This window comes from Podarcis tiliguerta, assembly GCF_965153285.1.
Source record: "Podarcis tiliguerta genome assembly, chromosome: 14".
In the NCBI taxonomy this organism is placed as follows: domain Eukaryota; kingdom Metazoa; phylum Chordata; class Lepidosauria; order Squamata; family Lacertidae; genus Podarcis; species Podarcis tiliguerta.
In genome coordinates this window covers 40,767,822-40,788,395 of record NC_139547.1, presented here as the reverse complement: position 1 = coordinate 40,788,395, position 20,574 = coordinate 40,767,822, and the positions used below count along the sequence as shown (strand labels likewise).

Here is a 20,574-nt window from a genome sequence, read left to right as displayed (position 1 = left end):
ATAATAATGGGGGGCTTTCATCAGAAGTTTGGGGCCTGGGTCACTTAGAATCTTAAACACTAATGTGAACACCTTGAATTGGGCCTAGAAATGAACTAGCAACTAGTGTAGCTGGAATTATATGAAATCTAAACAGGATCTAAACATTGATTTGGCCGCTGGATTTTGGACTGTTTGAAGATTCTGAGTCATCTTCAAGGGCAGCCCCATGTAGAGCACATTGCAATAATCTAATCTGGAAGTTAGAAACTGACAAGTCTCTCATACAAGAGAACAACTGTAGTAGGCAGGACGGCAATAAGGAGGGGAAAATGAACTGTCGCTGTGGCTGCATAGCTAGAAAACTGCTCTGTGCTGTTTGTAGTGTAGGTGGAGTGGTAAGTGCTCTCATTTTGCCTCTTACGTGACAACTGAGCAGAGTTTGTTTTTTACCTTGGGAGAAACATGTTGATGGTAGAGCCGTTTAATAATGTAACCATTTTGGAACCAATGGTCCTGCCATCTTGGCACTACCACCAAGAAGGGCTTATCTCTTGTAAGCTTGCCCTAAGACACGTATGGTCATGTTAGAGCTCTCATTTATGTCTCATAGCCGAGGAGGGTCTCCCTAGTAATTGTCTATCACTCTATTAGCCTGGCATCTAGTAAACTTCACCAAAAGATGGGGAAATGCATCCTCCCCGCCCCAAAAAAAGGCATAGATTTTCATAAAATTTCCATATACTAATTTATATGCATAGATGCAAATTTAGACATAAGTACTATAATTTTTAAAAGAATGCAATACGCCCCACTATGGTGAGGGAAACTGTGTCCAAGTGCCCTTTGTGTGTGCTCATTCTGCTGTTCAGGTGCTATCTGTCGATGGACAAACCTGTTCTCCTTTTAAGGGTTATTTCAACTGAAATCAAACTTGTACTGGACAGCGCTTCAGATAGGGGACTGTCCTTTGTATAATAGGATGCATGACCAACCTGCACTCTATCCAATGTTTATGCAAATGTATACCATCAATAACCAACCCAGTGGAGTGGAGCTGTAACACTAGTTCCCAGGACTGGGCAGGGGCACAAGGCAGCGTGGAGATCTGGGTGGTGCAGGTGCAGCAGCGCAGTCCCTCCAGCACTCCTAACGTTCCTCTTGCACTGCACCAGTCTCCCCACCATCTCCCTCTCTCCCTCCTGGTGAATGGCAGAGATACCACTGCAGAGGAGCTAGTGTTACAGCTGTGCCCCTCCAGGAGAACCACTTCTAGACCCTTCGGAACAGCAGTAATTGAGGGTCTCACGGTCACCCTAGCTTTGTGATGGTAGTCTTACCACCTGTACTGGAAGAGCTGGCCATGTACTAGGCAGCATGAGGGAGCTGCCTCAGGCAGAAAGTCCTGGAGAGTGAGGAGCAGCAGCAGCAAAGCTTGTGCTGGATCCTGTGAGCTTCATTTTCCCGCTTGCCCACCCCTACCTTGCTGTGCCATATTGCCTGTCATGCACCTCCTAAGTGAGCCTGCTACCCTCAGATGCTGTAGGAAATGCTGCCCCATTGTAAGACTCAGCTGCCAGTTCACTTGGCTGCTGTGCATGTAATGGGACTGAAGAGGCGCTGTTTGTTTTTGCTTTTTTTCTTGAGGCAGCAAAATGTATTGGTCCGGCTCTGCAGATTGACTGTTAGCAAACTGTTCCTATTTTTAATTATGTAACTTCTGCTGCATTTGAAAGCCATTTACCCTTTTCCAACTTCCAGGTTGACGACTTGTTCATGTGGCTAGTTCAGCCTTGTTTGGAATTTATTCGCCATCATTGCAGGGTCATGGTTCAGACATCACCCATCCATCTCACTCATTCCATGATGACACTGTATACTGCTTTGCTCGGTAAGGATCCTGTGAGCTTCATCTTCCTGCTTGCCCACCCCCACCTTGCTGCACCATAAGATTGTGGGAACAACTGTGTTAGTTCTCCCAACTAATTTGTGCCCCAGAAAGATCTGGAAATGTCACCGAGGAAGCTCATGTTGAGCTGGGTCCAGTTTAAACTGCAGAACACACTGGTATGTGTGTGCAAAGCAATGGACTGAAGAAACTTAAAACTGTAGTAAAGCACGTGTGCTGCCCTTCTGGAATTTTTTGTTTTGAAATTATTCTAGGTCAGGAAGAGTGGGATGTAGGATTGCTCTGGCACAAACCAGAATAACAGCTGTACATAGCTTTGGCACTTTCTTAATGGGAAGCAATGCACAAATCTAACAAACCTATACAATGAAAAGCTGTAATAGGTGAAGTCATCTCACCTCTCTAGGCTAAGCATTTTTCTTGACCTGTCACCTCTTTTCATATGAAACGCGGCTTGCATTGAAATCCATAAGGGTATCTTTGTATACAGTATAGCCTACAGTGGTGCCCCGCAAGACGAATGCCTCGCAAGATGGAAAACCCGCTAGACGAAAGGGTTTTCCGTTTTGGAGGTGCTTCGCAGGACGAATTTGCTATGGGCTTGCTTCGCAAGACGAAAATGCCTTGCGATTCCTGGGGGTTTTTTTCCCCTCCCAGCCTTTTCCCCAAGCCCCTAAGCCGCTTAACAGCTGTTTGCTAAGCCGCTTATCAGCTGTTCGCTAAGCCGCTTATCAGCTGATCTAAGCTGCTAATAGCCTTTTAGCAGCTAATCCGCTAATCCCTTAAACCTTTAATAGCCACTAATAGCCTTTTAACAGCTAATCCGCTAATCCCTTAAGCCTTTAATAGCGCTAATAGCGCTAATCCGCTAATGGGCTTGCTTTGCAAGACGGAAAAAACCTCAAGACGAAGGGACTCACGGAACGGATTCTTTTCGTCTTGTGAGGCACCACTGTACGTTTATTTCTATTCCAGATTCTCAATATAGTGGATCTAACAAAATGATTTTTAAAGTCCACATTCACTTTGACCTTGTCATACCACAGATATCCATGTCATCCAAATCTTAAATCATGACCTTCTGGTTCCAAAATCCTCCTATTTCTTAGGATCACCCACTCCTTCATCCACACTAAGCAAAAGGCTGCAAAGTACAATTTCAAATCAGGCAGTTCCAATCTCTTGCAGTACTTTCATTTTAACTTGTGGTTTTTTACATTGCCATAAAACTTCAATAAATCTTTTTTGCCATTCTTTAAACAGTAAATCAGTTGCAATAGGTATTGTTTGAAATAAAAACATCATTCTAGGTAAAACATTAATTTTTATTACTGAAATTTTGGCCAGCAATGACAATTTGCCTGCAAACAGATTGGCCTTGTTTGCAGGTTTTGCCTTCCCCATAGCAATAGTCACAACTTTGGCAGAGAAGGCATTGCATGGAATCCTTTAAGTCTAACATCAGGCTGGGGGGGGGGGTGCAGTAGTGCATCAACCCCACCACAGAACAGTGCAAGAAGAGGATACCCCTTAGAGGGGTCTAGTTGGAAGTCTCTGTCCAAAATCCAAGGTGTATGGCAGATGGGCCACAGAGCTTTCTTCAGTGGCTTGGGAGGGTCATCCGTGTAGACCTGTGTCTTGGGGAGGACACATTAACCCTAGGATCAACTCTATCATGTGCCAGCCGTCCATCAGCCCTCCAATGCCTTAGCCAAATCCAACCTACACCTGGAATCAATAAAGTTGTGGCCTAATTTTAAATCCCAGAACATTGTCCTGTCCTGTTTGTTCACCTAACAACTTCTCCTTTCTCCCTGTTGACTCACATCAGCTGAAATGCCCTCTGTGCACCAGATATGCTCAATATAAATTTAATTTAGGATTGTGATGTGAGATGACACCCCTTGCTTGGATCAGTATCTGAGCAAACAAACAAACAGCAGAAGAGTGGGAGCTGAAAGTGTGTGCAGCAGGGGTGCCAACTTGAATAAAATATTGGGGGGGGGGGGGCAGGTAAGGCCTGCCCTGCATAATAGAGCACATGACGTGGTACACACACACCATTTGACGTTGTTGACTATGCCTTCTAAGAACAATCTTCATCTGCTCTTTTTTAAAAATAGATGAAATAAGGAGTTCCGGCGAGGACGATTCCGAGACCATGTCCAGCCAGCAGATCACCCTGTGGCTGCAGGGACTTTTCCTGTTCGCCTTGGTGTGGACCATCGGGGGCACCATCAACGCTGAGGGAAGGAAAAAATTTGACCATTATTACCGGGAGGTTTTGATGGGAATGGACGACAACCACCCACGTCCCAAAAGTGTAAAGCTGACGAAGAACAACATTTTTCCAGATAGAGGTCTGTTTAAAATACACTTGGCAAATTTAAATAATTGGCTTTGTTTATACATCATGAAGCATCATATCTCCAGTATGGGCATTGGATTGTTTTGTAATAGGTCCCAGAGATTAAGAAAGGTGCTGATCATCCTGAACATCATGGATGGGGAATCCCCAGCTCTCATAAGCTCCAAGTAGAATGACCTGGGATTATTTATGCTGTTATTTAATTTATACCGCACCCTTCAACTTGAAGAATCCCAGAGTTGTATGCAACAATTCATAAAATTGTGCATGTTGATACAAAGGTCATAAATCCAACACTAGAAATATAATAATAATAATAATAATAATAATAATAATAATAATAATAATAATAATAATAATAATAGAAGTATGATGAGAGTTCGTATTCAACAATATCTGGAAGGTCATAGGAACTCTCTGATAGCCTTAGAGTAACTGAAAGAGAACTGAAATTGTCAGCCTTCCGTCTCTGCCTCTGAGTGCAATTTTTCCACCTAGGAATTTGTTTTCAGTATCAGAACCCAGTTCACAGAAAATCCATTCCTGGTCTTCTTTACTTTTTCTTTACTTTTGCAGTGTAATTTGAAAGTGGTGTGTTGAATGGGGAGTTGCTGCTATTGTTACACAACTGGAGGACAGAAATTATTGGTGGGCTACTGCCGTAGCTGCCCTTCTGTACCAAAAGCATGATTTGGCAGCATTTGGGTTGTTTCTGTTTGGTTAGAAGGCATATGTAGAAACATATCCAAATTTTGCAGTCTGAAATAATACCCAAAGTCAGCCTTGCTGCCTTGAACTGAGCTTTCCCAATGGCCCTTTTCCCCTCAACCAGGGACCGTTTACGACTTTTACTTCCACAAGATAGCCAGTGGACAGTGGAATAATTGGACAGAGTATATTACAAAAGAAGAGCAAACCATCCCTGCTGGAGTAAAGGTAAACCATTTGCATTTAGTGCCTCATAATTGCTCAGGCTGACCTTATCTGATTGGCTAAACTAACAAGTCCTGACCATTACTTTCAAGGGGTCTACTCTGAGTAAAACTAAGTTGGATAGAACCATTTATTATTATGGGTTGTATTCAGAAAATCCCATGTTCAATCCTCAGCTGAGGTTGCTTTTTAATCATCATCATCATCAATCTTTATTACGGTCCAGAGACCCAACAAAACATTACAAATCAATACACAGTTCATACTTTTAATCACTTATCTCCTTTGTATCTCATTTCTAACATCATTGCACACTGCTTAGAAACTACAGTGTTAAGAGGTGTGTGAATAGTTGAAATAATGAAACCTCCATTCTTTAATTAAAAAAGAAGAGGGAGAGGTGATTCTTGATGGCTTTGTCAATAATTGCCTGTGGCTTCGTTTATTATTTTTAATAAAGTTGAATGGGACAGTTTCGATTTTGGATTTTTGTGTCCCGCTTTAGAAACACTGGTTAAAGAACAAGATTTTCCCCAGTCCCAAATCAATGAATGTAAGAGCTTGTTCTCAACATTCCATCACACTTTCTGGAATGACCAAGAAAAACAGTGAAGTTTTAGCAGGTGTAGGGCTGGGACTATGATGATGGGGAAGGCCTTAATGGGCTAATTAATTTTGTGCATCACAAGGTCTGCAAGGGCAGAATGGGATGACCTCACATCATTGTGACATCAGGTGAAAGCCTTGAAGGGCTAATTGTTATTGTGATCATTATATTTATTTATATCCTGCCTTTTTCGCTGACACGGACTCAAGGCAACTTACAGATAAAATAGGAACAGTGAATATATAGGAAGAATATCATTGAAAAGCAATTAAACATGTACAGAACTAGGACTATATATAAATATAAATTATGTTTGAAATACTGCATATATTAATATCATGCAATTTGAAGCAGCTGGATGCATATTAACTGACTCCTTTTGGAAAAAATCATTGAATAAAATATTATGTAAACTTTTACTTGTAGAATTCTTTAAAAACAGAACATAAGCCTCAAAGGCACACCCCAACTATCCGTACAACGTATTGTGATGTGCAGCACAGAATCAGCATCTTAGATAATATGAAATTATCCAAACAAAGGCCTTTCTCCTCCCACAGCATCCATTTTCGCTGGAGCTGTTTCCTCTGTAACTCAAAGGGTCATTTACACATCCTTACTTCCACACAGTTTGAGACAAAAGACTAAAGGCAACTTCAGAATGGAGATTTGCAACCAAATACCTTTTTCACCTGATCTAAGGTTACAACACTGACATGTTAACTAGCAGAAAACAACAACTAGCTAATTATCAACTCAGCAAGAGCTCAGAGTCTTTTAGAAAACTACTGTGAAAAAAACCCAATTCTAGCATCACATATTTAGCTATTTTCCATTTAAAACCTTCATTAATACACATACATTTTCCATTTCTGTGTGAATTAAACCAGTTATATTTAACATTAAAAACATACGGATAATTATAATAGCCCTTTCATTAAAAGCAGTCAGTTCCCAAAATCCTAATAATGGAGAGGGTGTAGGTTTGGTCCACCCCCTCCCTCAGCAGCATCTCCACTTTGATTTGATTAAATTTTTGTCTGCTATGTTCCCAACCCTCAAGTTGAGCTCAAAGCAATTCACAACAATAGCAAATATAAACAACACTCAGTAATACATTGTTATACCTGTTGTCTTCCCAGTAAATGAATAGTCACCGCTCACTCCTATGGAGCAAAGCACAAGCTCTGCCCTAAGAAGACAGGTTTGCAAAACTTGCAGCCGACCCCAACGGTGGGTGGAAACTCTGCATTGATAGAGATCCTACAGTCTGTACCTGCATATGCAGGTACACATGAATGCATAACAGAAAGGCTAAATAGTAGGTGGAGCCAGAGCCAATGAAAGGCAGAGCCAACTAATTCTAGTTTTGTCCCCATCCTTTTCCCTGCTGAGTTATACAGGGACAACACTTAGACTAAGGAACGAGCACGAAGCTGACAGTGTTGTAAGTTAGAAGGCAGGCAAGTGGCGGCTAGTTGAGGACAGAGTAAGGTTGGTGGGGCAGTGCCCCATTTACCCTAATGGACCAGCTTCCATTGCATGCCTGGTGTGCAATGTACAGGATCCTTGCAATGTACAGGTCATAAATACATTATCTTTCTTTCTCATGCACACACTCCCTTCTTGCAGGGATGCAGATCTTTCTACTTTCAAATGTGCAAGATGTGTTTTTTACACCTAACCATCTCTTCACGACAGGTCTCCGAGCTTATAATTCCAACCATGGAAACAGCCCGGCAGAGTTTTTTCCTGAAAACCTATGTGGAGCATGAAATCCCATTGCTCTTCGTGGGAACCACTGGTACAGGGAAATCAGCGATCACCAACAGCTTTCTGATTAATCTCCCAAAGACAAAGTACACTCCCAACTTCATCAATTTCTCTGCCAGAACTACAGCCAACCAGACCCAGGACATTATTATGTCAAAACTGGACAGGAGAAGAAAGGGACTTTTTGGTCCTCCAGCTGGGAAAAAGGCTATTGTATTTGTAGGTAAGATCACATCTTAAACATTTTTGTTGCTACACATTACAGTTTTGAAGCATGCTGTTACAACAGCAGGTGTACTTCCTTTCGCAGAAATAAGCTGTCAGGGACCCCGAACCAGATAGGGAGCAAGGGAGAAAGACCAGGGGGTGGGGGAAGAGCTGGGTGTTATCAACTTTTCAACATTGTGATGTATCACCACCCTAACAAAACAATGTTGAAAAGCAGAGGGAAGAACAAGGTGCATTAAGCCTGGCCCCGAAAAGTGCTGGGGTGAAACAGCCTCAGCTCCCTCGTTTGGAGAGGCAACGGTTTCACCCTGGCACCTCATAGGGCTGGGGCTGATGCAGCTTGTTTTTCCCTTGGGGTGCTGGGCGCTGGTGACAAAGGGAGTCCCTCCACCGCCAATGCCCAGCGCATCAAGTGAAAAACAAGCTCCATTGGCTCTGGTGCCTCACAACTCATTTCTCCCTTGGTTTGAGGGCCAGAGTGCAATGGCACCTTCACCCGGTGGTATATCACAGGTGTAACCACTGCCGCTCCTGAGCGCAATATACTGCCGGGTGAAGGTGCCATCGTGCTCTTTCTCTTTTCAACTGTGTTGTTTATCTTTATTACCTTTCTATTACAGAATATATAACTTATCTATCTGTTCTTAACTTTGTGAAGTTTATTTGAAATGTATCAAGAGTTTAATTTGAGAACAGTGTTTTTCCAAATAGTCTTTTACACATTCCCACTCCTTTTAAAATTTTTGGTTTGGCTGATGCCTAATTGCCACTGTCGTTTTTACCAATTCGAAATACTCACACAATTTATTTTGCCATTCTCCCTTTGTCGGTATCGTATCCCCTTTCCAATTCTTAGCAATTAACATTCTTACTGCAGTTGTGGCATACAAATAAAAGTTTAATCTAGAAAAGGCTCTGTTCCTTTCTCTAGAGAACATAAGAAGAGCCCTCCTGGAATCAGGCCAACAGCCCTTCTTGTCCAGCATCCCGGCTCCCTTGCAAGTAGAATCTGAGCACAAGAGCACTCCTCTGCTCCTGGTGTTGGTGTTCAGAAGCATTGTTGCCCCGACCATTGAGGCTAATAGCCTCATCCTTATCCTCGCCCTTTCTTTGCTTTCTTGTGTTGATGGGTAGAGGGAGAGGGGTAGAGGGAGTTCTTTTTTGTCTTCGGAAAATAATATTCAATCAATATTCTTCCTAGATGACTTAAATATGCCTGCCAAGGAAGTGTATGGAGCCCAGCCTCCTATAGAACTCCTTAGGCAATGGATTGATCACGGCCACTGGTACGACAAGAAGGATACCTCAAGGCTCGATATTGTTGATGTTCTGTTCCTTTCAGCAATGGGGCCTCCTGGAGGTGGAAGGAATGATATTACAGGTATGATGTCAGATTAAATGCAATAGGACAACCTTTTATTCTTTTCTGCAGTCACACAGTCAATCAATCAGTAGCTGAACTGGGTTCCACACAGTCACAAAAACAAATTAACCAAAAAAACAACAGCCTGAAAAACAAAAACGCAAAATAAATAGCAAAAACAAAAGCACCAGACTTAATCCGTTCTGGAAGTCAGTTTGACTTCTGAAATGTTCAAAAACTAAGGCGCAGCTTCTGATTGGTGCAGGCGCCCCGGAAACAATAGCCGACAACCACATTGGACGTTCAGCTTCCGAAAAACGTGTGAAAACCGGAACACTTACTTCTGGGTTTTCGGCATTTGGGAACCAAGGCGTTTGAGTACCAAGGTGTTTGAGAACCAAGGTACCACTGTATCTGCTTGGGGTCATCAGAAGGAATGGCAAAGCCGCATTGAGACTTACTGTGTCTTCCCTTGTGTCTTACAGGACGTTTCACAAGGCACTTGAACATTATTTCCATCAGTGCCTTCGATGATGAAATTTTAACAAAGATCTTTGCTTCCATCGTTGACTGGCACTTCAGCAAAGGGTTTGAGGCCACTTTTCTAAGGTAAATGGACCGTAAGGAATGTGCTTCTCTTCAAGAGAGCACATTTTGTGGTATTTATACACGCAGAAGCTGCCCCAGGTCATTGTACCCTTTAAAAAAAGTATAGTTCTCTTTTTCTCTTGTAGAAAAGACTGCACAAGACTCTCTGTTTAGAGTTTAAACATAACACATTACTTTACTTGGTATACTAAAACATAGTGATTTTTTTTCTTAAAAATTGTTTAGGGGTACTCTCATTTTTTGACGGGACGCGGGTGGCTCTGTGGGTAAAAGCCTCAGTACCTAGGACTTGCCGATCAAAAGGTCGGCGGTTCGAATCCCCGCGGCGGGGTGCGCTCCCGTTGCTCGGTCCCAGCCCCTGCCAACCTAGCAGTTCAAAAGCACCCCCCAGGGGCAAGTAGATAAATAGGGACTGCTTAGTAGCGGGAAAGTAAATGGTGTTCCATGTGCGGCTCTGGCTCGCCAGAGCAGCGATGTCACGCTGGCCATGTGACCCGGAAGTGTCCCCGGACAGCGCTGGCCCCTGGCCTCTTGAGTGAGATGGGCACACAACCCTAGAGTCTGTCAAGACTGGCCCGTACGGGCAGGGGTACCTTTACCTTTACTCTCATTTTGACTCAAGAAAATCATTTTATGGTTCAGATTGGGAAAAATAAATACAGCAAATACAACAAAACTGACCAATCACCATGCTAGATTCCAACTCCTACTCCACACATTAAACACTCGCTTCCATCCGAGACTCAGGAAACACACCATGACAGGAAATGAGGCCGCCATCGGGGATAGCAGTGGAACTGACAATTCACCATGCTAGAGAAGAAACTAATTTTTTAAATAAAATTTAGTTTCTTCTCCTGTTAGGTTCAAAAAATATTTAGGGCTACACATACCCCTGCGTTCCCCCAGAAAAAAGCACTGAAAACACACACACACACATATATATATATGAGAGAGAAACTGGCAGATTTATGAGATTTTAAAGGCTTATTCTGAGGCACATAGCAGTATAAAACAAATTCCTGCTGCTCTCACTGTAAAACTCACTCTCTCACTCTCTGCACTTGATAACACACCTAACTGAAAGAAACTGCCTGCTGTGGTGACATCCTAGGATTCCATAGCACATTAACTCTTTCCATAACATTTTGGATGCACCACTCCCACTCATTTCTCCTAACAACATCTAGCTACTATCTACTACTGCCACTGCTCTTGCTATATAATCCTGTACTGTTGCTTGTTTGTTATCTGAAGTGACACTTGATTTAGGATCAGGAGGTTGATAACGAACCTCCATGGTTAGCAAAATAGGAAGCTGCCATTGGTCCATCTAACTTAGTTCTGTCTGCACTGACAGGCAGCAGTTCTCCAGGGTTTCAGGTTCTGGAGATGCCAGGGACTAATGTGTAAAGCCACGTGCTCTGCCACTGAATTATGATTGGGGTGGGGGAGAAATAATGAGCAGTATCCAATTAAACCATTGTCTCAGTACAAGGATTTCTGCTTGTGCAATGGAACTCCCCCTAAATATGTTCCGTCAACCCTTTGGAGCAGATTTGGGGAGGGTTTGGGATAGATGCGTGGGGGGAGGACTTTTGTTGTGTAAAAGGAAATCCTTTGCACTTTCCCAGTCTTAACGGTGCAGTTCTCCGGCCAGGTTATGTATGCAAAATGCATATACCAAGGTAATCCATGCACAAAAATGCATATATTTGTGACAGTAACATGAAATGAATTAAATGGGGGGAAATTGCTTGCAAAAATGGATATCTCAGGCAAATACATCCAAAAGTGTGTATGTTAGGAAAATTAGCACTAAATTGCTAATGTTTTTTTTGGGGGGGGGATTGCAAATCGGTGTGGAAATTTGCAGAACTGAACATAAAATTGGGAAAATGAGAATCTGAAATTAATGGATTTGCTCATCCCTAGTGATGTCTGCAACTCTTCACCATGGCAAAGTGGGAGAAGAGAACCTAGGGGCAGGGGGCATGGTGGAAAGAAAGCTCAGGGTTACATTTAACTTTTTTGCTCCTTTTCAAAGGCTTGGCAAAATGATGGTTCATGCTACCATGAACATTTACAAGATGGCTGTGGAAAACTTCCTTCCGACTCCTTCAAAATCTCACTATGTCTTCAACCTGCGCGATTTCTCCCGGGTCATCAGAGGAGTGTTGCTCTGCCCACATACCCATTTGCAGGTGTGAAAGCTACACTTGCTTTTATTTCATCAACGGGGGCACTATCATCACCATAAAACTTAGCATTTATAATTGCACTTTAGGTTTCCAAGTACTTTGTATCCATTGCCACATTGCAATGATTACAACAACACAACTCAGTAGATTAGGTGAATATTGTATATTGAAGATGGAGGAGTGCAGAGCTGAGGCTGAGCAATTGTGGCCTACTGGAAGCCACCAAGAGGGTTTGTGGCAGAGGCAACTTTTGACCTAGAGATTTCCTAATCTATATCTTAACCAGTGTGGGCTGCATCTAGTACTAGTCCTACTCAGAGTAGACTCATTGAAATGAATGAGCATGACTAACTTAGGCCCATGAATTTCATTGGGTCTACTTTGAGTAAAACTTAGTTGGATGCAACCCTGTGCACACAGTTGCACCTCACAATGGACCATACTGCTGCTGAATCTCCAGAAATAACTTCTCTCTCTAATTCCCATCTCAAAAAGTGATTTATCTGCATGGAGAAGGATCAGAGCTTTTCTCCTGCAAAGGCTTGAGCTGGTTCAGTCTAAAGTTCTTTATACTGTTACCAGCTGTAACACGGGATTCCAGGGGTCTTGGCCCTCAACCAGTGCCTGTGCTCTCTGGAGAATTGAAGACGTGGTAGAGGCTGTTGTAGCTTTAAGAAATTCACATATTTACACCTGAATTTAGGTGGAGGGAGTACAAATCTTACAGCTTGATCATCTCAAGAGGGGCTTATTCTCCACAGCAGTGCATTACTGGAGCCCAAGGCATTTCTCCCAGCCTCCCTTCAGCCAGCCTGCCAAAAGATAAATCTCTGTCTTTGTTCTTTCCCTTCTTTCCAGTACAGCTTGCTAAAGTTACTCTCTCACACACATACACATCCCATCACTTTGGGAACCTCTGTCTGCACAGGCCCAAGATTCCTTTTGGATGGCCATCAACACGTTTTGTCATGTTAACACCTCTATCCGAGGTCAGGCACTGGCTTGGAAAGGAAGCTTAGCCTGTGCTTTTCCACTGGCCTGCAATCTTCCCTTCGGTACTCCAAATAATAATAAAAAAATCCTACTGTTTATTAATTTCTAGGGTTTAGGGGGATCCCACCCTCAAGCCCATAACAACATTTACTGATTAAATTCCTGTTGGTTGGCTTCCACCTCCCAGTATCAAGATCCATGTGTGCGTGACTATGTTCATATCTGCTTCAAAACCAGGCATGGATTGACGTTCCTCCTTTCTTTTGATAGGATGGGGAGAAACTGATCAGGCTTTGGATTCATGAAGTTTATCGGGTCTTCTATGACCGCTTAATAGATGACGAAGACAGGAAGGTGTTTTTTAACATGGTGAAAGAAACAACCTCTGATTGCTTCAAGCAGAGTGTTGATAAGGTATGTTCATCTTCAAGCAGTGAGAGCTGTTTGAATAAAGAGAGAAAAATAGGATATATTTACGGCAACTGTTATTTTGGTTGCATTGGGCTGAAGAGCTCCCCACCCCTACCCCATTTTCGCATGGTGCAAAAGTGGCAGAGGGATTTCAGCAATTTTCTGGAATCGGGAATTTTCAAGGATGGAACTCAAGTTACATTCACATCTTATTCTCTGGCTTCTATTTGAGTGGTCAGTTGTAGCAGCTGCCATTTATCTTTGCCCAGAATTTTTCTTGGGTTGTTGCTACATCACAATTAATTGATTGATTGATTGATCAATCAATCAATCTATTGATGAATACATAAACAAACAAACAAACAAACACTACAACTGATAAATTATGGGTGGTATGCTATGTTAGTCCTTCTCAGAGTAGAACCATAGAAGTTAAGCAACATGACTACGTAGAACTCGGTTGGATACCACCCTATAGATTTCAGTTTAGAGGGGGGGGAAGGCAAGCAAGGGGAACGTGATGGAAGCATGTAAATTATGCTCGTTGTGAAGAAAGTTAATAAAGAAACATTTCTTCCCCTCTTGTAATATCAGAACTTGGGACCATCCAAGCTGGAAAGTGGGAGTCATGACAGATAAAGTGCATAGTTAAACTATGGTGTTGGCTATGACAAGATGAAATGATGGCTGCCTACTAAGATGGCTTTAAAAGGGAATTAGACAAATTCACAGAGGATAAAGTTATTAGTGAATACTAGTCATGGTAGCTATATCACATGTAGTTCCAGAGACAATATGGTTCTACATGCCAGTTGCTGGAGATCATGAGTGGGAGACTGCTGTTACGCTCATACCCTCTTTGAGAGCTTTCCAAGACGTATCTGTATGGCCACATTGGGAGTGGGTTACTGGACTAGATGGGCTTTTGATTCAACCCAGCAGGGTACTACTTATACTCTTAGTGTGTCTTCCCACATCTGTTATGACAGAGTGGTGGTGGGCAGATGGAGTCCAAACTGCTTATGTATTCCTCACTGTCTTCCATAGGTATTAAGCCACTTGTCTCCAACCGGAAAGATCCATGACGATAACATCCGGAGCCTCTTCTTTGGAGACTACTTTAAGCCACAAAGTGATGCAAAGATCTATGATGAAATAACAGACTTAAACAAGCTGACGTCTGTTATGGAATACTACTTGGAGGAATTCAACCAGATCAGCAAGGCGCCCATGTCTCTGGTTATGTTTAAATTTGCCATTGAGCATATCTCAAGGATATGCAGAGTACTGAAGCAGGATAACGGCCACTTGCTGCTGGTGGGCATCGGTGGAAGTGGCCGACAGAGCGCCACCAAGCTGGGCACCTTTATGAATTCGTATGAACTCTTCATGATTGAAATCACGAAGTTCTACACCACAAATGACTGGAGAGAGGATATCAAGAAGGTCATGTTGCAGTCAGGGGTTGCCAACAAAAACACTGTGTTCTTATTCTGTGATAACCAAATAAAGGACGAGTCCTTTGTGGAGGACATTAACATGCTGTTGAACACGGGAGACGTGCCTAACATCTTTGCAGCAGATGAGAAGGCTGACATCGTTGAAAAAATGCAGGGTGCGGCAAGGACCGAAGGCAAGAGAATCGAAGCCACCCCTCTGGCCATGTACAACTTTTTTACTGAACGCTTGAAGAAAAACTTGCACATAGTTTTAGGTACAGATAAAAAAATAAGCTACTTTTTCATTCTGATTTCTTCTAACATTTGACTGGGCTTGTCTGAGAAATAATGATTATGTCTATTGCAGCAATGAGTCCAATTGGAGATGCTTTCCGGAACCGCTTGCGAATGTTCCCTTCGCTGATCAACTGCTGCACTATCGATTGGTTCCAAAGATGGCCCACGGATGCTTTGGAAATGGTGGCCAACAAATTCTTAGAGGATGTGAAGCTGGAAGATGAAATCAGAAAATCGTATGTCATGGGATGCTTTGCAAAGCTTCCCCCATCCTGTGCCCTCTCTAATATAACAAATCTAAATTGTCACCATTTCTAGAAGGTATAGGCACGTAACTCCATTGCAGCCAAAATCAACAAAGGGTCTTGAGGCACCTTAAAGGTAAAGGTAAAGGTACCCCTGCCCGTACGGGCCAGTCTTGACAGACTCTAGGGTTGTGCGCCCATCTCACTCAAGAGGCCGAGGGCCAGCGCTGTCCGAAGACACTTCCGGGTCACGTGGCCAGCGTGACATCGCTGCTCTGGCGAGCCAGAGCCGCACACGGAAACACTGTTTACCTTCCCGCTAGTAAGCGGTCCCTATTTATCTACTTGCACCCGAGAGTGCTTTCGAACTGCTAGGTTGGCAGGCGCTGGGACCGAACAACGGGAGCACACACCGCCACGGGGATTCGAACCTCCGACCTTTCGATCGGCGAGCCCTAGGCACTGAGGCTTTAACCCACAGCGCCACCCGCGTCCCTGTTGAGGCACCTTAGATGCTAACAAATTTATCCCAGCCCAGTCTTTCGTGGACTTGATTAGGAATGAGGGAGAAATTTGATTCAGATCACATTTAAAGGCAAATCTACCAAAAGTCATACTTTCTGAAATAATACATGAATGGAAAGAACATCTTTCACATTTCTCTGAAACTGCTACCTTGTGGGCCAAGTAATGTGTACAAAGATGCATTTCCTAGGGGAAAATATGCCTACAAATGCATATATTCATTAAAATGAAATGCAAAGATGCAATCAATTGGGTGAGATTGCTTTCTAAAAATGGAAGTATTAGGAAAAATTGCATACAAAAATCTGTATATTAGAAATTAACACTGAAATGGTGATGAATTTCCAGGGGGATTTTTTATAAAATGGAAACTGAAGTGGAAATGTGAAAAACTGAACTTAAGATTAGGAAAAAATGAGAAACTTGAGAGAAACTGAAATTGATACATTAAATCATCCCTAGTCTTAAGTCTACTTCAGAGATGTTTCTCCAGATATTGTTGAAGTACTACCCTCATCATCCCTGTTTACTGACTTTGCTGGCTGGGACAAGCTTTGGTACTTGCATTGCCACTTTTGATGCCTTCATAATGACCTAACTGAACTTAGTTTGGCCTGACATGATCTATAGTTAATACTGATCAGGGCTGATTTCTAAGGAAGGTATTAAATAGCATTGTAGGCCATAGATATGTAAAACAGTTTTTGAAATTATTGCAGAATGATGTTGACTATTGTCCATCACCACAAAGCTTTCTAATATGGTTAATTAGCATGTCACAAAATCAGCTCTTGGCATGTCCTCAAATAACCTTTACATCTTGAGCCAAAGTTTTACCAGAAAAATTATGTGGCTCTTATACAATGTTCGTGGACCAAACAAATTTTAACTCATTGTCTGTATTAGCTGCCTATTAACATGTGTTTTCCCTGTAGGGTTGTGTCCATGTGTAAGTATTTCCAAGAAAATGTGAGAGAACTCTCCGTCAGCTATTACAGCACTCTTCGAAGACACAATTACGTTACACCAACATCCTATCTGGAATTGATTCTGACCTTTAAGGCGTTATTAAATAGTAAAAGGCACGAAGTGGATATGATGAGAAATCGCTATCTTGTGGGCCTTCAGAAGCTTGATTTTGCAGCTTCACAAGTAAGTGTGGACTGGAACAGGTAGATTATATGGAAACTTGTAACTGTTTTCTGCAGTATCCATTGCAAGCTCAGTATTATTAACAGGGCTGTTCAAAGACAATGGCTGTATACACACCATATATTTAAAGCATGACTTCCTCCAAAGAATCCTGAGAACTGTATCTTACAGAGCTACAATTCCCAGCACCCTTAGCAAACTACAGTTCCTGATTAGTTAGAAAGCAAAATCACTGGCAGATTCTGGGACCTCATTGCACACTAAAATGCTGGTGCATTTTTGTCATGATTTTTTTTTCTGTATCTGAAATTGATTATGAAATGTGGTGAACTGAAGATTGGAATAGCAAGGAATTAATATCTTGATTATGCCCTCTCCCTTGGTCGTCCTCTTTAGGTTGCAGTGATGCAAAAGGAGCTGACTGCTCTTCAACCGGAATTGATTCAGACCTCCACCGAAACGGAGAAAATGATGATCCACATAGAAAAAGAAACCGTTGAGGTGGATGCCAAGAAGGAGCTTGTGGCTGCAGATGAAAAGGAAGCCAATGAAGCTGCAGCTATTGCCCAGGGTATTAAGGTAATTGTGCTGTGCAGCATGGTGCTCTCTCCCCATCAGAGCTCATCTTTCCAACAGTGCAGTGGAATAATTGAGAAATCCAAACTAAGAAAGGTGTAAAGAGCTAGCAGCGACGTGTTGTTTCTGCCCTATTTATTGCTTCCCTGGAGGAATGTATGCAATGCTAGTCCTTCTCAGGGTAGGCTCATTGAAATTAATGAACCCAAGTTAGTTCTGTCCTTTAATTTCAGTGAATCTGCTCTGTGTAGGACTAGCATTGAGTCCACTCCTAAGGCTTCAATCCTGGACCTCAAGTGTGGGAATGTTTATCAGCCCAAGGGCCAGATTCCCTTCCGGGCAACCTTCTGAGGGCTACATGCCTGTGGTGGGCAGAGCCAGAGGCAGAAGTGGATGGGGTGACAAATGCAAATTTTACCTTTTGTACAGTTGACTACTGTCTTCATAGCCACACACCATCCAGACAAGCAAGTGGCATTGACAGAGTTCATGGACACAGACCAGTCAAACAAAAACAGTTGGGGGACAAAGTGAGGGGGGTGTTGCCAGAGGAGAGCTCTGAGGGCTAGACAGAGAGGAATAGAGGGTTCTCCATCCTCAGGGAACTGCCATCAGCTCAGAGGCGAGAGGTAGAAGGGCAGTTGGGTTACAGGGAGCCTCCAAAGTTCGTGAGAAGCAGCACGTCCTCCGCGGAGGAGGGAAGCCACGGCTCTAGTGGGGAAGAGATGCAGGGCACAGAGGATGCAAGGGAGAGCCAGAGTACCGTGCATGAGCAAAACGGGGGGGGGGGGAGGCAGGTCCCCCTTTGCCCACGCCCTCTCTGCGCAGTCGGTTTACGCGCAGAGAGGGGAGGTGTAGGATGGGGGTCAAGAGACTACTCTGCTGGGGAAAGTTTAAGGACCGCCCACTCTCAGATTCTGCTAGTGACTGAGCAAGACATGGAATTGAGACGTTCTGCACTGTAAATGTTTTTGCACTGATAATAAAGCCTTTGAAAAGACCAGTGAGGGTCTTGCCTGTTCGCTCTCGAGCAACCACGCCAGCAGACGTAACACTCTGCTATGCCAACTTACCTAGAGTAAGCCCCATTGAACTCAATAAGACTTCCTGATGAAAAAATATACACAGGGCTGCACTGTCAGCACATGATATGCCCTTCCATGGTTGGTTTTTAACTAAAGAGCAGCCACTTAAGAGGGGATGGCCACACTGGGAACATGATGCCGCTGAGAGGGGATTCAATCCCTTGCCCCCAGCACAGTTCTGATCTGCCTCCCCAGGGCTGCTACCTACCCCAGAGCAGGGAGAAACGATTTCTCCCAAATACATATATGGTAAAAGTAATGTTGGACTAAAAATGCCCCCCTTTTGTGGGGTCACAAGAGAGTGAGTGTGATGCTGTTAGAGTGCTAGGCCAGGGGAGGGCAGGGTTCAAATCCCCACGGAGTTATAAAACTCACTGGGTGACCATGTGCCCATTGCACCAGGGAGTGCAATCAATCAATCAATTTCCTTTATTCGACCGATAGTCAGAAATAAAAACATTACACAATAATTATAAACTATAACATCATAGGGGTACATAAATAAGGTAGGGCCACAGTACTAGAACTCTCACAGGTAACCCACATCAAAGCATTCAATTATACGCTTCCGACGCTTGAGTGCCAGGAATAGGAGTTTAGCCACTGACAAAGTTGTTTTCCCAGAAGACTTGTTTAGCAGATACGCTGTCTGCTTTCCTCTTTGTCGGGAACTGAGCTGGGGTAAATATGGAGTTATAAGATACTGTCTTAAATCGTTGTAGATGGGACAGCTCAGTAAAATGTGCTCTGTGGATTCTACCTCACCCAGTGCACTGTGGCATAATCTCTGGTCATATGGGACTCCTCCATATCTTCCCTTCAGGACCGCCGAGTCAAGAACATTCAGCCTAGCCGCAGTAAATAGTCTGCTGTATTCCACGTAGGGGATATCCGCCAGGTAGCGAGCTGGGGCAGCCCGATACAACTGCTCCCCCAGAAACAACCCAGGTTTCACACGGGCTATGTCCTCCTTCTGGCAATATCCCTTAATCTTTGAGCGATCACCGCCTTTGCATGGCTATACGTCATGGACTCTATATAAAGGGAGGACAACCCGCACTTCTGCACTTCCTTCACTATCTCCCCTTCCCATGGAGATTTAAAGTTGTCCCTCAGAATCAAGGGGGCCAAGCCCACCGGTCTGAAACAGAGCTTGAGCCATAGCCATAACTTCGCTTTCAGGGCCACATACTTAAAGGCTTGACAACCGGTTTCCAGTCTCATGATCGCGCCTGCCACGGAGTTGGGGATCCTGAGTATGGCCCTAAGGAATTGGGTTTGGATAGATTCCAATTTTTCAAAGTCCCTACGTGAACCCAAGGCAATGCCCACCACCAGAAGGGGGAGGACTTTCATTTTAACAGGGAGTGCAATTGACAGGTGGGGCACTGCCAGCGAGAGGGCCCTTGATCAGTTTCAATCAAGGCACATCCAGTGGCAGCACCTGCAATAAGAAAGAAAAGGGCTGTTCTTGCAAAGTTGTTGTTTCCCTGGACTGTGCAGTGGCATCCTGTGACAATGTGGTGGTGGGAATATATTTGATGTGATGACATAATTTTTTTTTTTTTTAAGTCCAGTAGCACCATAGAGACCAACTAGGTTTGATGTGATTACAGGAAGAGTGCGAGGGGGACCTGGCGGAGGCAATGCCAGCCCTGGAAGCTGCCCTTTCAGCTCTTGATACCCTGAACCCTGCAGATATCTCCCTTGTCAAGTCCATGCAGAATCCACCAGGACCTGTCAAGCTGGTCATGGAGAGCATTTGTGTTATGAAAGGAATAAAGCCAGAAAGAAAGCCTGATCCAAGTGGAAGCGGTAAAACACACACACACACACACACAACACAAACATTTATTGGGAGGGCTTGTCATGTGCTTCTTT

General features: G+C 43.5%; 1 protein-coding gene across 9 annotated transcripts in view; it reads left to right on the top strand.

Moving 5' to 3' along the window:
• The window catches only part of DNAH3 (dynein axonemal heavy chain 3), an 85,773-nt gene that overhangs the window by 49,825 nt on the left and 15,374 nt on the right, over window positions 1-20,574 (top strand). For all 9 annotated transcript variants that reach the window (XM_083413258.1, XM_083413265.1, XM_083413260.1 and 6 more), the window contains exons 40-52: window positions 1,741-1,870; window positions 4,012-4,248; window positions 5,089-5,192; window positions 7,498-7,792; window positions 8,999-9,178; window positions 9,646-9,769; window positions 11,817-11,973; window positions 13,234-13,377; window positions 14,422-15,088; window positions 15,181-15,346; window positions 16,816-17,032; window positions 17,429-17,611; window positions 20,310-20,508. In XM_083413258.1, the coding sequence (XP_083269384.1) occupies window positions 1,741-1,870; window positions 4,012-4,248; window positions 5,089-5,192; window positions 7,498-7,792; window positions 8,999-9,178; window positions 9,646-9,769; window positions 11,817-11,973; window positions 13,234-13,377; window positions 14,422-15,088; window positions 15,181-15,346; window positions 16,816-17,032; window positions 17,429-17,611; window positions 20,310-20,508 (2,803 nt within the window). The remainder of the gene's footprint in view (window positions 1-1,740; window positions 1,871-4,011; window positions 4,249-5,088; window positions 5,193-7,497; window positions 7,793-8,998; window positions 9,179-9,645; window positions 9,770-11,816; window positions 11,974-13,233; window positions 13,378-14,421; window positions 15,089-15,180; window positions 15,347-16,815; window positions 17,033-17,428; window positions 17,612-20,309; window positions 20,509-20,574) is intronic.